The sequence below is a fragment of the Aethalodelphis obliquidens genome, unplaced genomic scaffold (genome assembly GCF_003676395.1).
Source record: "Aethalodelphis obliquidens isolate GAN/ISIS:26980383/991018 unplaced genomic scaffold, ASM367639v1 scaffold5, whole genome shotgun sequence".
NCBI classification, from domain to species: Eukaryota; Metazoa; Chordata; class Mammalia; order Artiodactyla; family Delphinidae; genus Aethalodelphis; species Aethalodelphis obliquidens.
The window spans coordinates 48,128,855-48,148,666 of NW_020837949.1; the positions used below are offsets into that span (position 1 = coordinate 48,128,855).

Sequence of the window (19,812 nt, forward strand, 5' to 3'; positions counted from 1 at the left end):
ACTGTATTTGAAATATTTTTCATATCTGTCTTTTCTATAGCCACCAGTCTTTATTAACTCTACCCTTACTGTGGACTGAATGTTTGTAGCCCTCCAAAATTCATGTGTTGAAATCCTAATCCCCACTGTGGTAGTATTAGGAGGTGGGGCCTTTGGGAAGTAATTGGGTTATGAGGGTGGAGCCCTCATGAATGGGATTAGTGTCCTAAAAACAGGAAGGAGAGCTTGTCTTCTCTCTCTGCTCTCCAGAGATACAAGAAAATGGTCATCTGCAAGCCAGGAAGTGAGCCCTCACCAGATGCTGGATCTGTTGCCTACTTGATCTTGGTCTTCCCAGCCTCCGGAACTGTAAGAAATAAATGCTTGTTGTTTAAGTCATCATAACAACTATACTATGGTATATTTGTTACAGCAGCTGGAATGGACTAAGACAGACCTAGACAGTCACTTTTATGTTGGTCTTTTTGCCTCCAGGCTCTTCCTTTAGTTCATCCATTGTACACTGCTGCCTCATTTCTGTCCTAAAGCATGGGTTTGGTCAGGTCATTTCTCTTGCCCAAACCTTTCAGTAACTACCTGTCTTAGTCTGTTTGGGCTGCTGTAACAAAATACCATAGACTGGGTGGCTTATAAACAGCAGAGGACTATTTCTCACAGTTCTGGAGGCTGGGAATTCCAAAATAAAGGTGCTGGCATATTTAGTGTCAGGTGAGGGCCCACTTCTTGGTTCAAAGACAGCCATCTTTTCACTGTGTCCTCACATGGTGGAAGGGGATGAGGGAGCTCTCTGCGGCCTCTTTTGTAAAGGCATTAGTCCCGTTCGTGAGGGTTCTCCCCTCATGATCTAATCACTGCCCAAAGGCCCCACCTCCAAATACCCTCACACTGGGAATTATTTTTTCAACATAGAAATTTTGGGAGGACCAAACAAACATTCAGTCTGGGGTACCACCACTTGCTTACAAAATACACTCAGATTGTTTAGAGCATACTTCCCAGCCTTCCACATTATGGTTGCATTTTTTCTTTCAATCTTAATCTTGCTGTTTTGTTTCTTTGTGCATCCTGTAGGAAGAGTGGAGGGCACTTAAAAATGAAGAACCTAGAGTCAGATTGGCTGAATATGAATCTTGGCATTACAACCTTATAAAGTCTTGGGCATTTTATTTAAACTAACCAAGTGTCAGGGACCTGAGCTGGAAGACAGGCTTAATGATGGGATGGGATGACAGTGCTATTTATAAAGTACTGAGTATAGTGTCTGGCATGTAGTAAAATTGCCACAAATATTAACTTTTACTATTATTCATTTTTTTCTTGGCTTTCCTATTTCCTTGCATATACTCATGTGCATACTCATTCCTTTAGTATATGGAGCTCCCTTTGTTCCTACTCTGATTCCATTTGAAAGCCTATACCCATCCTAGAATACTCAGGTCAAATGCTAGCTTTTTCAAGTTCCCAAACCAGATGAGTTCTTTAGTATCAGCATGATTTTTCATACTTTATCCTTCACTTTCATGTTTTAGTGTCTGTGTACATAGTCGTTCTCTTGTGTTTTAAGCTGGTTGAAAGCAAGGACTGTATGTCATTTGTGTCTTTGATGGCATCTGCCATGGTACATATGATAGTTGCTTCATATTTGTTGAATGTGTGAATGAATTATGGTTCTACCTTGCCATAGTTAAGTGTTTGACTTAGAGTGAGTTGCCTATTAAAATTAACTGCAGTTAAATAATAATATTCCTAGTTTCTAATGTTCTTAGTTAAATTATACCTTTTCAAGCTTAACACAGTAGTCAGGCATGCTAGTTGTTAGTATTAGAGTTCTCTTACAAAGTATACTTCTCATTCTGCTTAATATCAAAATAAAAATTCAGTGAGGTGTCATTTCTCTGTCATTAAACCCCTTGTGAACCAGAAAGTTAGGCACAGGACTCCTATCATACCCAGCATGTTAAACTCAGCACTGGTAAGGTGATGATGCACAGGAATGACACCCTCTTTAACAGAAATGTTAGAGACAGTCATGGAGTTCATAGGAATGAAATGTGCTTCTGACCCAAGAAGGCCTCTATTTCTTAAGCATTAGGGCTTCAAATCACTTGCTTTTAGGAAATCTCATTACATTGAGATTAAGTTGAAGGAGGAGCAGGGATCCATTAGTTGGGAGGATCTGAAAAAGGGTGACTGTGATTAGTTGGTGCACGACACAGTTTTAAAACTGGAGTCCTTGAAAGAAAAAGGAAAAATAAAGCCGGGAAATGATACGGAAATGGGCAAGTGGAGTTATTTCTCTTTGTTCTCTCACTAGACTGTGAACTTTTGGAGGGCAAGGACCACATCTTGCTTGTGTCATAGTACTTCATGCAGTAAATACTTGAGAGGAGTTCTAAATCTAGAAATAGAGAAATCGTGTCTAATGTTATTTTCATGGTGATGCGAAGCCTGTCTGCTCTCTTGCAAAAAGCATTACCTTGAATTGTATGCCCCAGTGTGATTTCAAAAAGCCTTTTGTAAAAAGGAAGAAAATCAAACAAAATCTGCATACAGCTTTTTTTGTGTGTGTGTGTGTGCATTTATTTATTTTTGGCTGTGTTGGGTCTTTGTTGCTGTGTGCGGGCTTTCTCTAGTTGCGGCAAGCAGGGGCTACTCTTCGTTGCAGTGCGCAGGCTTCTCATTGTGGTAGCTTCTCTTATTGCGGAGCACAGGCTCTAGGCATGTGGGCTTCAGTAGTTGTGGCTTGTGGGCTCTAGATCACAGGCTCAGTAGTTGTGGCTCATGGGCTTAGTTGCTCTGCGGCAGGCATGTGGGATCTTCCCGGACCGGGGCTTGAACCCATGTCCCCTGCATTGGCAGGCGGATTCTTAACCACTGTGCCACCAGGGAAGCCCTGCATATAGCATTTTAAGAACAATTTTCTTTTTCTGTAAATGGAGATGCCCCGTCTCTGAAAGTGCGCGGAGTTGTTATCTCAGGATCCCGAGACTGTTACCCTGGCCATGGAAAGCCCATGGAAGTGTCCCCCTGCTCTCTCCTAGGACCCCATTTATAAACTGGTGACTTCTGGTTGAAATACATTCTTCTGGGTTTAACATTTTTATTAAGATTGTTTTTTATACCATTGGAGGGGATGGTTTCTATAAATGTGGAATTGGGAAGGTAAAACGTTTTCCCATTCTTGGACCTTGTCCAAGATACAGGTTTTATTGAATACTTTCAGTTTTTAATACACATTATTAGAGAAGGTAATATAGATAAGAGAATCTAGGATACTTCACTTAACAGGTAAAGTATATAATAGGTATTTAATAAATGATAACATTAAGTTTATTGTTAAAAATAGTAAGGGGATGTTATAGAGATAGAAAGCAGAGGAGAGAATGCTTAAAATTTTATGATTGCTTCCTGGAGAACTATATACTCAGAAGTTAGTCTGCCTATACATTGTTGATATCTTTAAATGATCATTAATTTAAAACTAATCTTTAAAAAGTTTTTTTTGATAGAAAATATCAAAATCACAATGACTTCTTAATATTGAGTGAATATTTACAATAAAGCATGTTACTGCTCCTGTTAAAACTAATGTATTGAAATCAGTGTGTTCTAGGTCAATGGCTTCTAAGACTCCAGTTGGATTCATTGGAGTAGGCAACATGGGGAATCCAATGGCAAAAAATCTCATGAAACATGGCTATCCACTCATTATTTATGATGTGTTCCCTGATGCATGCAAAGAGTTTCTAGATGCAGGTGAACAGGTAAGACCTTTTCTTAAGATTTTTTTAAAAACTTTATTTATTTATTATTATTATTTTTTTGGCTGTGTTGGGTCTTTGTTTCTGTGCGAGGGCTTTCTCTAGTTGCGGCGAGCGGGGGCCACCCTTCATCGCGGTGCGCGGGCCTCTCACTATCGCGGCCTCTCTTGTTGCGGAGCACAGGCTCCAGATGCGCAGGCTCAGTCGTTGTGGTTCACGGGCCCAGTTGCTCCGCGGCATGTGGGATCTTCCCAGACCAGGGCTTGAACTTGTGTCCCCTGCATTGGCAGGCAGACTCTCAACCACTGCGCCACCAGGGAAGCCCCCGATTCTTTTAGATTTTGATGTTTAAAAATGTTTTCTAGATTTTGATGTTCCACATTCAAATAAGTGACATCTTCTTAGAAGTATACACAATGGATTTGTAAAGTTAACTTGTTAGTTTTATTTCTCTATATGTAATATTATATATGTGTATATTATATGATATGTAAAATATGTGTACAAACACACACACACACACACACACACATGAGACCGTTTACTAGTAACTGAATTTAGAGTTTTTTTTCAAGATATGAAGGAAATTCTTCTTGTACAAGTTGTAGAGTGGTAATTGAGGGCTGAATGTAATCCCAGAACTGGGTGAATACTAAAAAATTCCTGAGAAGTATAGAAAAAGGTTAGAGAACAAATAAATTGTCAACTTCTAGGTAATAGGCTTGAAATAAATACTGAGAAAATGCAATGCATACATAAAGAACAGGTTTAAGCAACTTAGAGGCTACTTGCAGATCTGGATATCCTCCATCTCCTCCTCCATCATGGTTTGTATGCCATCTGGGGGTGGCAGCAGTGTTGTTTGAGGATGTGTGAGTATCATCTTGGAACTTTTCAGGGTAGGGTTGTGGCTGCTTATGCCCATATAATCTCTGAATATTGACACTGTACCACCAGTGCAGTAGCTTAAGTAGCTTAGGGACTTAGACTTGTTGGAGAGGTTTGATCAATTCTTTGTTCTGGGAAAGATGGCTTTACCATCTTCAAGGATGGTAAGGAGTTCCAAGCTGATATTCAGTCTGGGATGGATTGTTTTTCTGAGGAGATGGATATTACTTTTTGGGATAACACATCTATTTGATGTTGGCATTTTTCAGTGGTTTATATATTTATTTGTAAGAGTAACAACGGTACTTGGTCTCTAAACAGAGGAAATATCTTCAATTAAATACAGAATTTAATCAAAGTAATAACAGCATATTCTTCTGGCATTTTGGAGAATAATGTTCCCGAAGTTTTCATGTGTGTGTGTGTTTATGAAAGATAACATGAATTTCTCTTCCTCTTTCTACCGCTTCTAGTAATACAGAGGTGGAAATTGAATGGAAACTGATTTACCTTGGACTGGCAAAGCAGAAGCTTAGGGCCTTTCAAATTGTGACCAATGCCATTACTCTTCCCTCTATTCCTGTAGCACTTAACAACTTGCCTATGGAGAACTGAAATGGTCATCATCCCTTTGTGAATCTCTTTTCTGCTGCTTGCCAGATTTCTGGAGCTTTCTGATGCTCTGCCTGAATTGCCTCATATTCTGAAGTTATCCTTTTACCTCCATTTCCTAACAAAATTCTTATTTTTTTAGTGTTGCTAATTTTAGGTAGGTGTGAAGGAAGGCCACCTTAAGAATAAGACTTACACTTGAGTGAAGGAGACATTTACATTTTAAAAGAGAGAGAAAAGAAACTAATATTTAATGAGTACCTCCTACGTGTCAGGTCTTTTACTAAATATTTTGTACATATTATCTAATTTTATCTTTGTAACAGAAGTATTTTCAGGAAACTGATGCTTGGAGAAGTTAAATAACATCCCCAAGGTTGCACAGTGAGTGAATGGCAAGAGCCAGGATCTGAACAAAGGTCTGTCTTTGACTTTGGAGCTTTAGCTCTTTTAATTACATGATGTGTAGTCACTAATTAATGAAATTTATGTATGAGACATTTTTAAGTGTATGTGTGACATCTGATGATTCTGAAATGTAGCTACCTGTTACCTATTTATAAACTAGTCTACTAGAAAACGAAGTGCCTAGATTTCTTTTGGATCAGTTAATGTCAGGCCAGTAATGATTATATTACCACACCCTTGTTTAATATGTTGTTTTGCACCAATGAAATTTGTTGGAATTAAATAATAGTTATCTATTATGATGGATTGTATAGTGAGTGGGTATACAGTGGGTTGAATAGTGGCCCCCCAAAAGATGTCCTACAAAATTCTTAGAAGAAAACATAGGGGTAAATCTTCATGACCTTGAATTTGGCAAAGGATTCTTAAATATGACACCCAAGATCATGAGCAACAAAATTAAAAATAAAACTTCATCAAAATTGAAAACTTTTGTGCTGCAAAGAACAAGGGCAAGAAAGTGAAAAGGTAACCCAAAGAATGGGATAAAATATTTGCAAATCATATATCTGATAAGGACTTGTATCTAGCATGTATAAAGAAGTCATACAATTCAAACAGAAAGACAAGTGACTTAATTAAATGGACAAAGGATCTGAATAAACACATGAAAAGATGCCAATATCATTAGTCATCAGATAAATGCAATCAAAACCACAATGAGATTTCCACACCCACTGGGTTGGCTAGAATTACAAAGGCAGATAACAAGAAGTATGGAGAAATTGAACTATCACACACTGCTGATGAGATTGTAATTCTACTCCTAGGTATATATGAAAGAGAAATGAAAACACATACCCACACAGAAACTTGTATATAAATGGCAGCATTATTCATTATAGCCAAAAGATAGAAACAACCTAAATGTCCCATCAGTGGTAAGCAAAATGTGGTATATCTATACAATGATATATTACTCAGCCATAAAAACGGGTGAAGCACTGACACATGAAAGTCCAGAACAGAGAAATCTGTAGAGACAGAAAGTAGATTAGTGGCTGTTTAGTGCTGGCTGGGAGAGGAGGGGAAAGAGGGAGGCAGGCATAGGGGAGAGAGAGCTAATGGATATGGGATTTTTTTTCTTGAACTGATGAAAAGTTCTAAAATTGTGTTGGTTGCACATATCTGTGAATACACTAAAAACCATCAAATTATATACTTTAGGTGGGCAAATTAGATGTTATGTGAATTATATCTCAATAAAGTGATTTTTAAAAAAGGTAAATGTCCAAGTTCTAACCCCCAGTACTTGTGAAAGTGACCTTATTTGGAAACAGGGTCTTGGCAGATGGAATTAGGTTTAAGATCTTGAGATGAGGTCATCCTGGATTTCGGGTGGGCCCTAAAGGCAATGATGAGTGTCCTTACAGAGAGCCACAAGGGGAAGGCCGTGGGAAGTCGTAGGCCGTCTTCAGAGTTATACTGTGGCAAGCCAAGGAACACCAGGGTCAGCCAGAAGCTAGTAGAGGCAAAGGAGGATCTTCCTTTGGAGGCAGCATGGTGCTGCCTACACCTTGCTTTCATACTTGTGGCCTCCAGAGCTGTGAGAATACATTTCTGTGTTTTAAGCCACCATGCTTGGGGTAACATTGCGGCAGCCACTGGAAACCAGTACAGCTAGAATCTACAAAATGGGTTTAGAACCTGCCCTTTCCACTTAGTATCTGCAATCTCAGGCAAGTTATTTAGTGTCTCTATATCTGTTTCCTCATGTGTAAAATAATAAGGATAATAATAATAACCTTTCTCAGGGAGTTGTTATGAGGATTAAATGAATTCATATATGTAAAGAGCTTAAAATGATGTTTGGCACAGTAAGGAGTGTGTGTGTTAGCTCTAAGTAAGTTCCCATAAGTCTTGGTTTCACCTCTGCTCTACAGAGCTGTTATTTCCTTTTCTAATGCTTTCTATTCACATGACAATGTCAGAGTCTCTCACTTCTTTGTGAAGAAAAGTTACTTTTTATTGCTTTGATCACTATGGGTTAAGGCTACCTTAGAATCTCTTAGCAAAACGGGATAGGACGTTCATTAATTTACTAATTTGACTGATGTTTCTTGAGTACTTTCTATGTGCTAGGTACTGGGAATATAGCCCAGAACAAAACAGTTACAGTCTTTGCCTTTGGGGACCAACAGGAGGTGTTAGATTATCACATCACACAAATATGTGATTCCAAATTGTGATGTGGAAAGAAGAAGAGTCTCTTCAGTTTTCAGTAAAATCTGCATTACGTTGGCTGAGAGGGCAGTCAGGGACATTCTCTGAAGACTAGACATTTAGGTAGATAGCACAAGAATAAGGATTTATCCAGGTGAAGAATGGGGACAAAGGAGCAACTTTCTTTAAAAGTGGAAGCCTCTCCAGGTTTCTAGAGATTTATACGTTAGGTCGACCGATACAGGTTGAGTACCTTGCATGTGTCTAGCAGTCCACCTAGTGCTGTGGAGAATAAAACAGGTTGAGTTGAATGTGGCAATGTATTAGATGTGTCTCAGGTGGCAAGACTAAATAATAGAAGGGAGTTTTTATTAAAATTGTATTTTGACAGTAATAAAGTGCTGAAGCAGGTTTTGAGGGGAAAAATAATAAGTAACTCTTAAGAGTCGTTTCATTTCTGATAGAGAGCTACATAAATACTGTGCTTAATCTTCGCTCACCTACAAACAGAAATGCTGTAGCCTGAAATGAAGGTCATGGAGACGAGATCTCTTGGATTTCTGGATAGAAATCAGAGGGTTCTAGGACACAGACTCAGTTATTAGATTTTCCTTCTTTTCTTCTTCCTTGAGATACATAAGTGGGTGTGGGGAAGGAAGGAGGATGGGTTCTGGGTGGCTGCCTGTCCCAGATTAGTGAAGCGTGAGACTCTCTTAGCTTCTGCCCACAGCTCCCAGCCCTGCCCCGCTCCCAGCACACGGTGGGAAAGTTGCGTGGGCGATTCACACTGGGGCGGCAGAGCCTGGAAGGCAGAACCCTCTTTTCCCACGTCCCATCTCCCTCACCGCTCTGCTTCCTCTCAGAGTCTTGACTCTAAGAGGTCCTCTGAGTATTGATTACAACAGCAGTGGAGGGCAGGAGAACGTGAAATTGAGATAAATGACAGGAGAAGGGTAAAGGGTATAAAAAAGCTTTGGGCCTGAGGGGAAATATTCTGTCATAATAAAATGAAAACATTTGTTGATAAATGATTTTTATGCCAGCAGCTTAAAAACCGTTTTGGTCATTTGAGCAAGTGTAATTTCCTAAGACCCCTACTTTAAAAGGTAATGTTAATTTGGATGTGTGACTTCTGATGTGTTAAAATGTCAGTAGTACTAATTCATAGCTATATTTAGTTTTAAAATGTTTGATAAAGAAAAAATGAGTTTCATTTTACTACTAAAAGACAAAGAGAAGACTTGGGATGAAATGGAAAAATATAGGTGAAAACTTTGAAACTTCTTGCCATTGTGCACAATAGTGCGGTGAATGGATTAAGAGTTCAAAAATTCAAAGTATATTTGAGTTGACTCTTACATTTTAAGGACAGGTGTCCCTTCCTTTCCCTGATATTACTATCTCAAGTGAAGTCGATGAAATGGCAGCCAAAGAAAACAGAATTTTTTTCCCTCAAAGTCTGCAGAAAACATGGCTAGTTGATTTCAAATGTCAACTGTGCTTTCAGTGGGAAATTTGCAGGGAGAGAAAGTACCAAACTAGACATATCTGGATCAAAAAGCAATCAATAGTTCTAAAGCTCTTTGGACATCTCCTTGAAGAAGTGTTTTTTTGTTTTTTTAAAAGCAAAAACTGGGCATTTATTGTTTCATGTAACTGAAGAGTTGGGGAGTGGCCTGAACCCAGGTACAGCCGAATTTTGGGCACAGATGTAATTAGATCCGTTTCTGTCTGCTTCTTGGCTCTGCTTTCCACGGGCCTGGCTCCTCCCTCCCCTCAAGGTGCAAGGTCCACCTGCAGTTCTGGGTGAAGTGCTTTAGGGTGTTACCACCCTGGAGGTTTTCCTTCCAGCTGTACCTAGTAGTAAAAAATACTACGTGGATTATGAAGGAAATAAAAACTTGGACATGTTAAAATGCTTCACGTGCCTGACTGTATTTAATGAACTTATTTATACCTTTACATGTTAACCAATTCTATTAGGGCATTTATAATTGGTTTAATATGTTACTTGTGGTCATTCCCATAAAAAATTTACAGTTTCCTCTCTCCGTATCCCTTTATTATATCTTTATTTCTGTTGGAAACTCGGGTTTAACATACAATGCATCATTTCAACTTCTAGCATCTATTCTAAGAATGTAACCCATGATAATTATCAGGCCTTTGGGTATTAGAAATCATGAATCAATAAATTGTGAATGTAGTGGTTTAAAAGCATAAACCCAGGAGGAACCTGGCTGCCTGAGCTCAGATCTCAGCTCCATCATGTGCTGGCCGTGTGACTTTTAGACAGATTATTTAACTTCTTTCTACTTAAATTTTCTCATCTTATAAAATGGCAGTAGTAATAGTACCTTCCTCTTAGCCCTAGAGAACCTGGCACATAGAAAGTGCTGTTACTACTACCACTACTGTTACTACTGTTATGGTTGTTGCTTTAGTATCTATACCATATTTCTCCCAAATCTGCATTCCCCAACACCACACATATAAATGCACCACTGTGTTGGCTGAGTCACTGAGTCCAGAGTTGTTTGGAATAGAATTGTAGACATATTTTTATTTATTTATTTATTTTTTTGCGGTACGCGGCCCTCTCACTGCTGTGGCCTCTCCCGTCATGGAGCACAGGCTCCGGACGCGCAGGCTCAGCGGCCATAAGCTCACGGGCCCAGCCGCTCCGCGGCATGTGGGATCCTCCCGGTCCGGGGCACGAACCCACGTCCCCTGCATCGGCAGGCGGACTCTCAACCACTGCGCCACCAGGGAAGCCCTAGACATATTTTTAAATGAAAGAATGATGATAAAAATTAAAACCAAATTAGGAGATAAAGTGATTTGACTGCATCCCTGTTTAAGAACATATTCTGCAGAGTCCCTTGTGTCCTTTTATTTTACAGAAGATACCAATTTCTCTTTTTAAGCGGTAGCATCCAGGGCATGTGACTTGTGCTTCGTTTCCATTTTCATTGTGTGGGAATTTCCTTGGAGATGCCTCTGAGTGGTGCCAAAAGTCTTGGGACTTATGCAGCATTTCTGTATGAGTTTTCTGGTTGAACTAGGCTTAATTGGATTCTCTTGTTTTCTCTCTAAAAACTTGGGAACCATTTTGTTCCTGGGTTATAAGGCTGAACATGTTTGGTTAAGTAATTCTATTGAGATCTGATCTGGCATCCACTCAGGTTTTGTTAGATGAGAACTTTAAAAGTCTCTTGCTGAGTGGGCTTCATCATTGTTGACCACATGTTTCAAGATGTAGGCAAAAACCGTTTTGGTCAGTTTTTTAAGGGTAGTGCAATTTTTTTTTTTTTTTTGCGGTACGCGGGCCTCTCACTGTTGTGGCCTCTCCCGTTGCGGAGCACAGGCTCCGGACGCACAGTCTCAGCGGCTATGGCTCACGGGCCCAGCCGCTTTGCGGCATGTGGAATCTTCCCGGACCGGGGCATGAACCCGTGTCCCCTGCATCGGCAGGCGGACTCTCAACCACTGCGCCACCAGGAAGGGTAGTGCAATTTTGAAGCAACAGTATGCATTTCTACTTGGAAAGATTAAAATACACCGAGTGGCAGGTTTAACCAAGGTCATGTTCATCTTGTTTCTTTGCAAGTTTCTCTTACCCATTTGCTTTATGTGGAAGCAATGCTGAGCTTCACTTATGTGACTGTTTCGTCTAGCAGAGACAGCGAGATTTTTCTCTTTATGTAAAACAACTAGGTTAACTGTTGTCTCCTTCCATTGGATATGTAAAAAGGAGGTGCAGTTACTTCAGATTGCTCTGGGCCCTGATGCCCCCATCATTCCTCCCGCCACCCACCCAGCAAAGCAGATTTTGTCTTTAATCTGTCCAGTTGTCTAATCTTTATATTGTACACCTGCCATTGGTGCTTACTAGCATACAGATGAATCTAGTTGCAGAAATTCTTAATGACTGTAGATATTGTGAAGGGAACCAATCTCCTGTAATCAAAATTAAAATAATGGAAAAGTAGGGTCACCTTAATTCACAATGGTGTAAGAATGAGGCAGTTGGAATTGTCAAGAGATTTTTCTGGGATGGCCATGACAATCAGAGCAGAGCCAGGTTCCAGGGTCAGCCAGGTCAGTGACCGTCCACACATGTGGAGGTGTAGAAGAGTCCTGCTAATGCTTTACATTTGTACTGAGTCATTGCAGATGCTTCCCTATACCATCAGCCCTTTTTCACAGTCTGTGCCTTCCTAGAATTTAAGGTTACTAAATGTGAAAAATTCCCTTGGCTAAGTTTCCTTTCTACTTTGGAGATAGAAACGCTTGAAGATAATCCAAATCACTATTCTTATTTTGTAGATTCGTAAACTGAAGCCAGAGAGGTTAAGTGATTTGCACAGAAGCACAGATGATTTAGTGGCTGAGCTATAACTAAACCCAGTCTCTGGCTTCCCAAATTAGTGTTCCTTTCCCTGATCCATGCTGTCTTTGCTTATCCATTCAATTAGCAAATGTAACTGAAGGGACTCTAATTAGGTTGGCTCCTAAAGGCTTTTGTGGTGAGTGTCAGACTGGCAATAAGGTTTGTTTTTTTCCTGCCAGCTTTTGAGTCATGGCCAAATTTTGTTAGTTATTTCAGAGTCTTGAAGTCATCACATGGAAGGCAAGATGATTTGAATAACTGGACACACTTGTCTGTCTAATAAACATGCCTTCTGTAGTGCAAATTAGAGACTGTTATTATAATGTACCAAATTTATATAGTTGTTACATATGGAGCAGTTGTGGCCAGTACAGTGGTGACATTCCAGCTATCACTATCATTGTGTGTTTTTTTCCAGACCTGTGAGCTTTGACACTACTTTCCTGTATATTTGAGGGATTAGCAGTACTCTGGCAACCCAGGCATCCCAAGAAGCAGATGCTAGGGATGCAGGGGGCTGATTGGCCACCCCATGCACTTGGCAGTTGCATGAATTGGCACAAGAAGCTTGGAGGTGTGAAGTATTCCTAGATCTGTGAGCTAATTGTTGGTACCCCTGAGGGCATGTCTCAAGGAGCTATCTAGATGGAATTGAATTTCCTTCAGTGGAAGAGACTCTGAATTCCTAAGAGAAAGTCTGAAGTTGACTCTTAGACCTCAGGGCTGGCTTACTACAGTCCCTGAAAGATCAAGAGAGATGGAGCTGAGATAGAAGGAAAGGCAGCTGAAAGGTATGCCACCATTTTGCATGCCTTTATTACTTCATTTAAATAGGATGAACAGATGGGGCTCTCTATGTAACCCATATTCTTGACACAGTCCAAGAGTAGAGAATTATGACTCCTATAGCTTTTCCTTTTCTTCTCATCTTACTGAGCTGTTTTTTTTCTTAAGGAAACTTGAATTGTTTGCCAGGAAATAGTTGCCTCTTTTCAAATCTCAGTATTTGTTTGAGTGTAAGAAAGGTTTTCACCTAACTTAAGTATTACTTTGTAATTTGATGGAAAAAAATTTTTTCCAGAATTATTTGTGGCCGATCCCCACTATATATCAAAATATACATATTGTTGAATGTGCCACTTTGTAGACTCTAAAATGCTGTATTGCCTTTAGATGAGAGAGACTGTCTTTTTTGTTGTTGTTTTTGGCTTTAGAGTCTGAGGTGTTTAATATTATCACTTAGTACACAAAGTGCCAGGATACTTGATTATCCGAAATTTTAGAATACAACTTATGAAATGATGTTAAAACTGCCTTTATGTAGAATTTGATTTAGAAGCTGATGGTCTCTTACGGAAGAATGAAATGTAATTGCTTCTAGCTCATAATGTTTAGATTGCACACTGTGTTTGGTTTCTCATTCTTTCATCAGCTGTACATCAAAGACAGAAAGAAAGTGTTTCGTTTACTTCCACCACATGAACAGCAGAGGCGTTCCCATTCCTAAGATGCTTATGTGCCAGTTCTCCTATGGAGAAAGTTTTGATTATCCTCCTGATAGTTCCTTGTCTTTTCTTTAAAGAGAGAAAAGGCTTTGGAAAGGAGCTTTCGTGATAATTGGGGTGATAGATTCTTTCTGTTAAAGGAGAGTTTCAGTCAAGAAGTGATCTCCTGGTCTCTTCTGGCCTCTTTGGTTGCTGACCAGCTGGCCAGGTGTATCATGGTGTATATATTCGAGAGAGCAGGGGGTGGGGGAAATGTGAGTGAGGGTATGTACACCCATACTTGTAAACATATGTACAGAGGATGGGCAGAGCAGCTTTCTTGTACAGTATGTTCATGGTCATCATTAAAGCAGAAGTCAGGGTTCTGACTTCTGAGAGAGAGAGCGTACCTTGATGCCTGTTCGTATGTCGTTGTTGTATATATGGTTTCCACAGGAGACCTGACAGCTCATGCTCTCAGACTTCATGGTGGTACTCACATTCAGTGCAGTACATGCTTATGTCCTTGTCTTGACTTTTTATAAAACAGGCTTAATTTTTTTTTTCTTGAAAATAGAGGCTGGAAGATAGTGGTAATGGGGGCCTGAGAATTTACTTGTGGATTTTGCTGCCCATGAATTAATTGGTGTATCCTGTAGTTCAGCTACCAAGTCTGATATACGAGAATGTTTTTCTTAGAGCATCTACCAAAAAGTATGCTGTTTAAGAATCCAACTTAGAGGAATCCATGAGAAGTGTGTCCGTTCCCAGGCCTGTTGGGTTTTGCCCTTTTCCCCCTCAACTCACTTCACACTTTTTAAAGTAAACAGTGGATGTGATTCCATAGAAATTGCATCTGTATGTGTGAAGGAATGGACTCTATTTTAGGCAGTAACGGTTTTTTTGCTCGTTTTTTGTTTTTGTCATTTGAAAACAAGGATTAGTTTTTATTCACTGTCACTATTATGGGCATGCATAAAAAGTGGATCCTACTTGTACTGTAGGAGCTGCTTGCATTTAATTTAAATAATGTGCCGTTGCAATTTTTTTTTTTTAAAGGTAGTGTCTTCCCCAGCAGATGTAGCTGAAAAAGCTGACAGAATTATTACAATGTTGCCCACCAGCATCAATGCAATAGAAGCTTATTCTGGAGCAAATGGAATTCTAAAGTATGTATTTCTCAACTGTAGATATGTTCTTGTTATGATAGTTTATGAATTTCACATTTGTTAGAACTATTGTGAAATTACAATTATGTTTGTTAAACCTTCTTGTACTGTATTTTTATGTCTTAAAAGTGAATGGTGTGGTTTCTCTCATTGTAAAGGGTTATTTTTTCACTGAAGTCAAGTATGTGACTTTTGGGAATACATTTTTTTTGCTTTCTGTTTCTTCCCTTTAATCTTGCGTTAAACTTACATTGGTAACCTGTTTAAGAGATTTTTAAAGCTTGCATTTTAAACTGTACAAATGTTACAAGCATAATTTTCTTACGGTTTACAGAAATTCAGGAAGAGATTTCTATGAAAAATGAAACGAAGCATTGGAAAGAACACCATTATTTAAAATTTATTATAAAATAAAAAGTTATTGTATGTCCTTTGGGTTAGTACATCTGTAGTAAGAACTTTGAGAGGGTGGAATTAAAGATTAGCAGTAGCTCTTTAAATAATATATAATTTAGGTCAGAGTTTCCTACCCAGTAACTAGCTTCCCTGGCTTTGAGAACCTTTTGGTTACTTGCTACCTATTGCCAAACCCTTGTGGTTATGTTAGGATGACAGCGGTTGAATTTAGTTTTCTGGTCTTACTGATTCCTGTTCCTAACTTGTTTTGTTGTTGAAGTTCAGCAGAGAGCTAGAGCAAACTGGTAGGCTTTGTAGACACATGAAGGGCTAAAAGAAAGGGTTTAATTTCTTGAAGCTGTAATACATGAAATTTGAGGTTTTGGGAAATTGAATTGCTTTGGAAAACTAGCAAATTTAGAAGCAACAGACACTTGAATATTAGGCAGAAAACTGATAAGATAAATGTTTAGATTTCAGGGAAAGTTGAAAGATTCTCATTTTGGATGGAGCCCTCAGGCCCACAGTGTGTATGTGGTCCTGAGGTGACCTAGCTGTCTCATTACCTAGTCTGTTCCAATTATGGCCCTGTTTTACCTCTGAAGAAAAAGTTACTAAAAACTTTGTGGAGACAAAATCCTACGTTTATTAATATCCTTTACTCGGAATATGGTGGCCAACAACCAGGGCAATTTTGTCTAGGGAGTGCTTTGAAAGATTTTGGCTTTACATTGAAGTGTAATTTGCTTCTCATGGGTAGTTCTTTATTTTCTTTTGGGTCCGGATCATTTCCCCACACCCTGTGCGTGTATAATTTTTGAGACCATTTCCCGTTTGCTTAAAGCTTTAAGATCTTAAAAATATTAATATCACAGAAGACTGGTAAACTTAATTCTTATATTTTAGGGTATGTAAAGTGGAATTCCACATACTGAGGTGATCTATATAACAGAGTGTGCTATTTCTTTTTTTTTTTTTTTTTTTTTTTAGAGTGTGCTATTTCTTTTCTATGGAACATACCCAGCCGTTGCATTTGGACCAGATCAATTCATATGTCTAAAATTGTTGTTTAAAGCATTTTGCGTGCTATTTTTTTCTGTAGAAAAAAATTTCTTTTTTATAGTTTTTAGCAATGATTTTCTATTTCCCCTTCAATATTTTTATTTATTCAGTTCTAACTTTCCAATCATGGTTATGATTAAATGTCCTCTGGGTTAGTTTATCTGTAGTAAGAATTTTGGGACGTTTGAATTCAAGGTTAGCCATAGCCCTTTAAATAAATTGTAATTTAGGTCGGTTTCCAAGCCAGTGAAGATAGGCATAGATTATAGACTGTAAGGTATATAGTCTGCACTTATAGGGCAAACAGAACTGTTTTACTTTAAGAATGCCACTTAACTATTGATGTAAAATATGATATATGAAAAGACTGCTTCCCCCTTTTACCAATGTTTGTATATAAATTTACTGTAAAGAACAAAAAGTCTCTGTGAGATTTATAGGTCCATTCCTGTGTTTTCCTTTCTGCCTGTTTGATGTCTTATTTTGTCTTTCCAAAGTTGCAGTTATTAAAGAATATGCCATCCTAAAGCAAATGGCTAAATTTTAACTGCTTATGTTTATTCTACCTAGTGGAAATGAAAATGGATATGTGAAATTTGCAATATGGCTTGTTAAAGACAAATAAATTACTTTTTAAAGAGACCCAGCTACTTTACAAACAAAAATTTAAATCCTACTAAATAGCCCTTTTAAAGTTAATAGGTGTTTTAAATTGCTTACATCTTAGCTTACCTATATTATTATGGTTAGTATTTCACCTGAAACCAGAATTTATACCATATAGATTATTAGATTATTTTGGTTTCTTTGAAATAGTTCGAGTTTACTTTGAACTATAATTGATCTGAAAATGAATTTGAGATTTTGAACCAGTTCTAATAATGTTTTTAATATTAAACCAAAGACCTCCTTGATATCTGGTGAATTTTAGCAGATTCTGATATAGGTAGTTGCATGAAATGCTTATTCAGAGTTGTAAACTATATTTTTCAAATTATAAAACTATAGTTTTTAAAAACTATATTTCTGTTCATTTACTTAGAAAAGTGAAGAAGGGCTCACTATTAATAGATTCCAGTACTATTGATCCTATGGTTTCAAAAGAATTGGCCAAAGAAGTTGAGAAAATGGGAGCAGTTTTCATGGATGCCCCTGTTTCTGGTGGTAAGTGGTAGCTAAAATATATGCACATCTATTCTGTTTGTCATAAGTAACAGTTATGATTTTGTGCTACCCAAGATATATCCAGTTATTTTTAGAGCTATTGCAGATTCTCAATTTCCTCATTAAAAATAAAAACAAAGCAAAACTGACTTATGTTATTTAATACTCTTAAAATACAATGCTTTTTCTAAATTCGGATAATAGGATATTACAGCTTTGAAGAGCTATGAATTTTTGGTCCAAATTACTGTGGGTAGGGATAGATCGATTCCTAGAAAATTTTAACTTTTCAGAACAGATTCAAGAAATAATTAGCCTGAATAATCTTGTAACTATTAAAGAAACTGAAGAAGTGGCAAAAAAGAAAAAATAATTTCGTAAGGGAAACATTAGGCCCAGGTGGTTTTACAGGTGAGTGTTACCAGACTTTCAAGGAGCAGATCGTCTCAATTTTTTTTTTTAATTATTTAATTTATTTATTTTTGGCTGCGTGGGGTCTTCGTTGCTGCGTGCGGGCTTTCTCTAGTTGTGGCAAGCGGGGGCTACTCTTTGTTGCAGTGTGTGGGCTTCTCATTGCAGTGGCTTTTCTTGTTGCGGAGCACTGGCTCTAGGCACGCGGGCTTCAGTAGTTGTAGCATGCAGGGTCAGTAGTTGTAGCTCACGGGCTCTAGAGCACAGGCTCAGTAGATGTGGCGCATGGACTTAGTTGCTCCGTGGCATGTGGGATCTCCCCGGACCAGGGCTCGAACCCCATCTCAATTTTATACAAACTTTTCCAGGCAATACAAAAAGAGGAAATGCTTCCCCAACTCACTCTGTAAGATGTGTATAACTCTGATAATTAAACCAGATGGAAACATTATGAAAGAGAAAAACTGTAGGTCTACATCAGTCATGAATATAGAAGTAAAAACTTTATAAAGTATATTAGCAAACTAAATCCAACCGCATATGAAAGAGATCAAACACTACCACCTAGTTTGGTTTATCTCATGTATGTACAGATGGCTTAATATTAGAAGGTCTATAAATAAATAAATTTCACAACATTGACATACTTAGAAATCATCATCATCTCAATCAGAGGACAAGGAGACCCACTAATAAAATTCTAAAAGCTTAATAGTATATAAAATACTAATAGCAGGATCGAATATAATATATATGCACATACACACATATGTATTTGTATACATATACACATACATACATATGTAATTATAGCAATATAGCAGTATACAATGGAGTAGCAATTTTACTCCTATTATATTAAACTCGATTGTTGGCTTTGGGATTAAAAAATAATAAAATAGGGCTTCCCTGGTAGCTCAGTGGTTGAGAGTCTGCCTGCTGATGCAGGGGACATGGGTTCGTGCCCTGGTCTGGGAGGATCCCACGTGCCGTGGAGCGGCTGGGCCCATGAGCCATGACCGCTGAGCCTGCGCGTCCGGAGCCTGTGCTCCACAATGGGAGAGGCCACAGCAGTGAGAGGCCTGTGTAACCGCAAGAAAAAAAAAAAAAAAAAATATATATATATAATGATTTAAATCAGTTTATTTTTTTCATAAAGAACCTAATGGTCTTGTAAAGGTATCTTATATCCCAAACCACATTTGAGTATAGGTGGAGGTATAAATAATTTTTAGCCCCTATAATGGTTATATTGACTTGGTTAAGTAGGATTTGGGGTGTAAAGGTTTATAATGTGGTATGGATCTTTGATCATAAAATACTAATAAGCAGTTTTAAGCTTGGTGTTGGTATTTTTTTTGTAGAATGGTTTTAATAAAGTGAACAGTTCTTCTTTGAGTGGTTCTGTGATTTAATTAAAAAATTGATACATGGTACATATGATCTTGCTGTTGGTTGATCTTTTGCTTCAAGAGTATAGCCTGAAATTATCATTTGATAATGAAGAATACCAACTTGATTTTTTAAGTGTTATTTTAAGTTTTAAAAATAATATAGTCTTCCTTGGGATAAAACTTTGAAATTACTCCTTGTTCTTATCAAGCTGTTTTTAAACCCACTTTTGTAGTTTAAGAATGCAAAAATGTTAATTTGTAATAGTGAATACTTGAATCTGTGCTTATAGACTGGAAGCTTTGTGTAGAGGTGGTTTGTGATAATTTATCGGTTGACACGATCATTATGAGATTAGCCAGTATATAATAGAAGCTTATGTTTGTCTTCTCATAGTTATTATCTTTATATTTTTAATATGATAGATTAAAAATGTCTCCACTTTTTCA

General features: G+C 38.1%; 1 protein-coding gene across 2 annotated transcripts in view; it reads left to right on the top strand.

Moving 5' to 3' along the window:
- The window catches only part of HIBADH (3-hydroxyisobutyrate dehydrogenase), a 133,906-nt gene that overhangs the window by 6,327 nt on the left and 107,767 nt on the right, over nucleotides 1–19,812 (top strand). For both annotated transcript variants that reach the window (XM_027102323.1, XM_027102324.1), the window contains exons 2-4: nucleotides 3,604–3,764; nucleotides 14,829–14,938; nucleotides 17,439–17,560. In XM_027102323.1, the coding sequence (XP_026958124.1) occupies nucleotides 3,604–3,764; nucleotides 14,829–14,938; nucleotides 17,439–17,560 (393 nt within the window). The remainder of the gene's footprint in view (nucleotides 1–3,603; nucleotides 3,765–14,828; nucleotides 14,939–17,438; nucleotides 17,561–19,812) is intronic.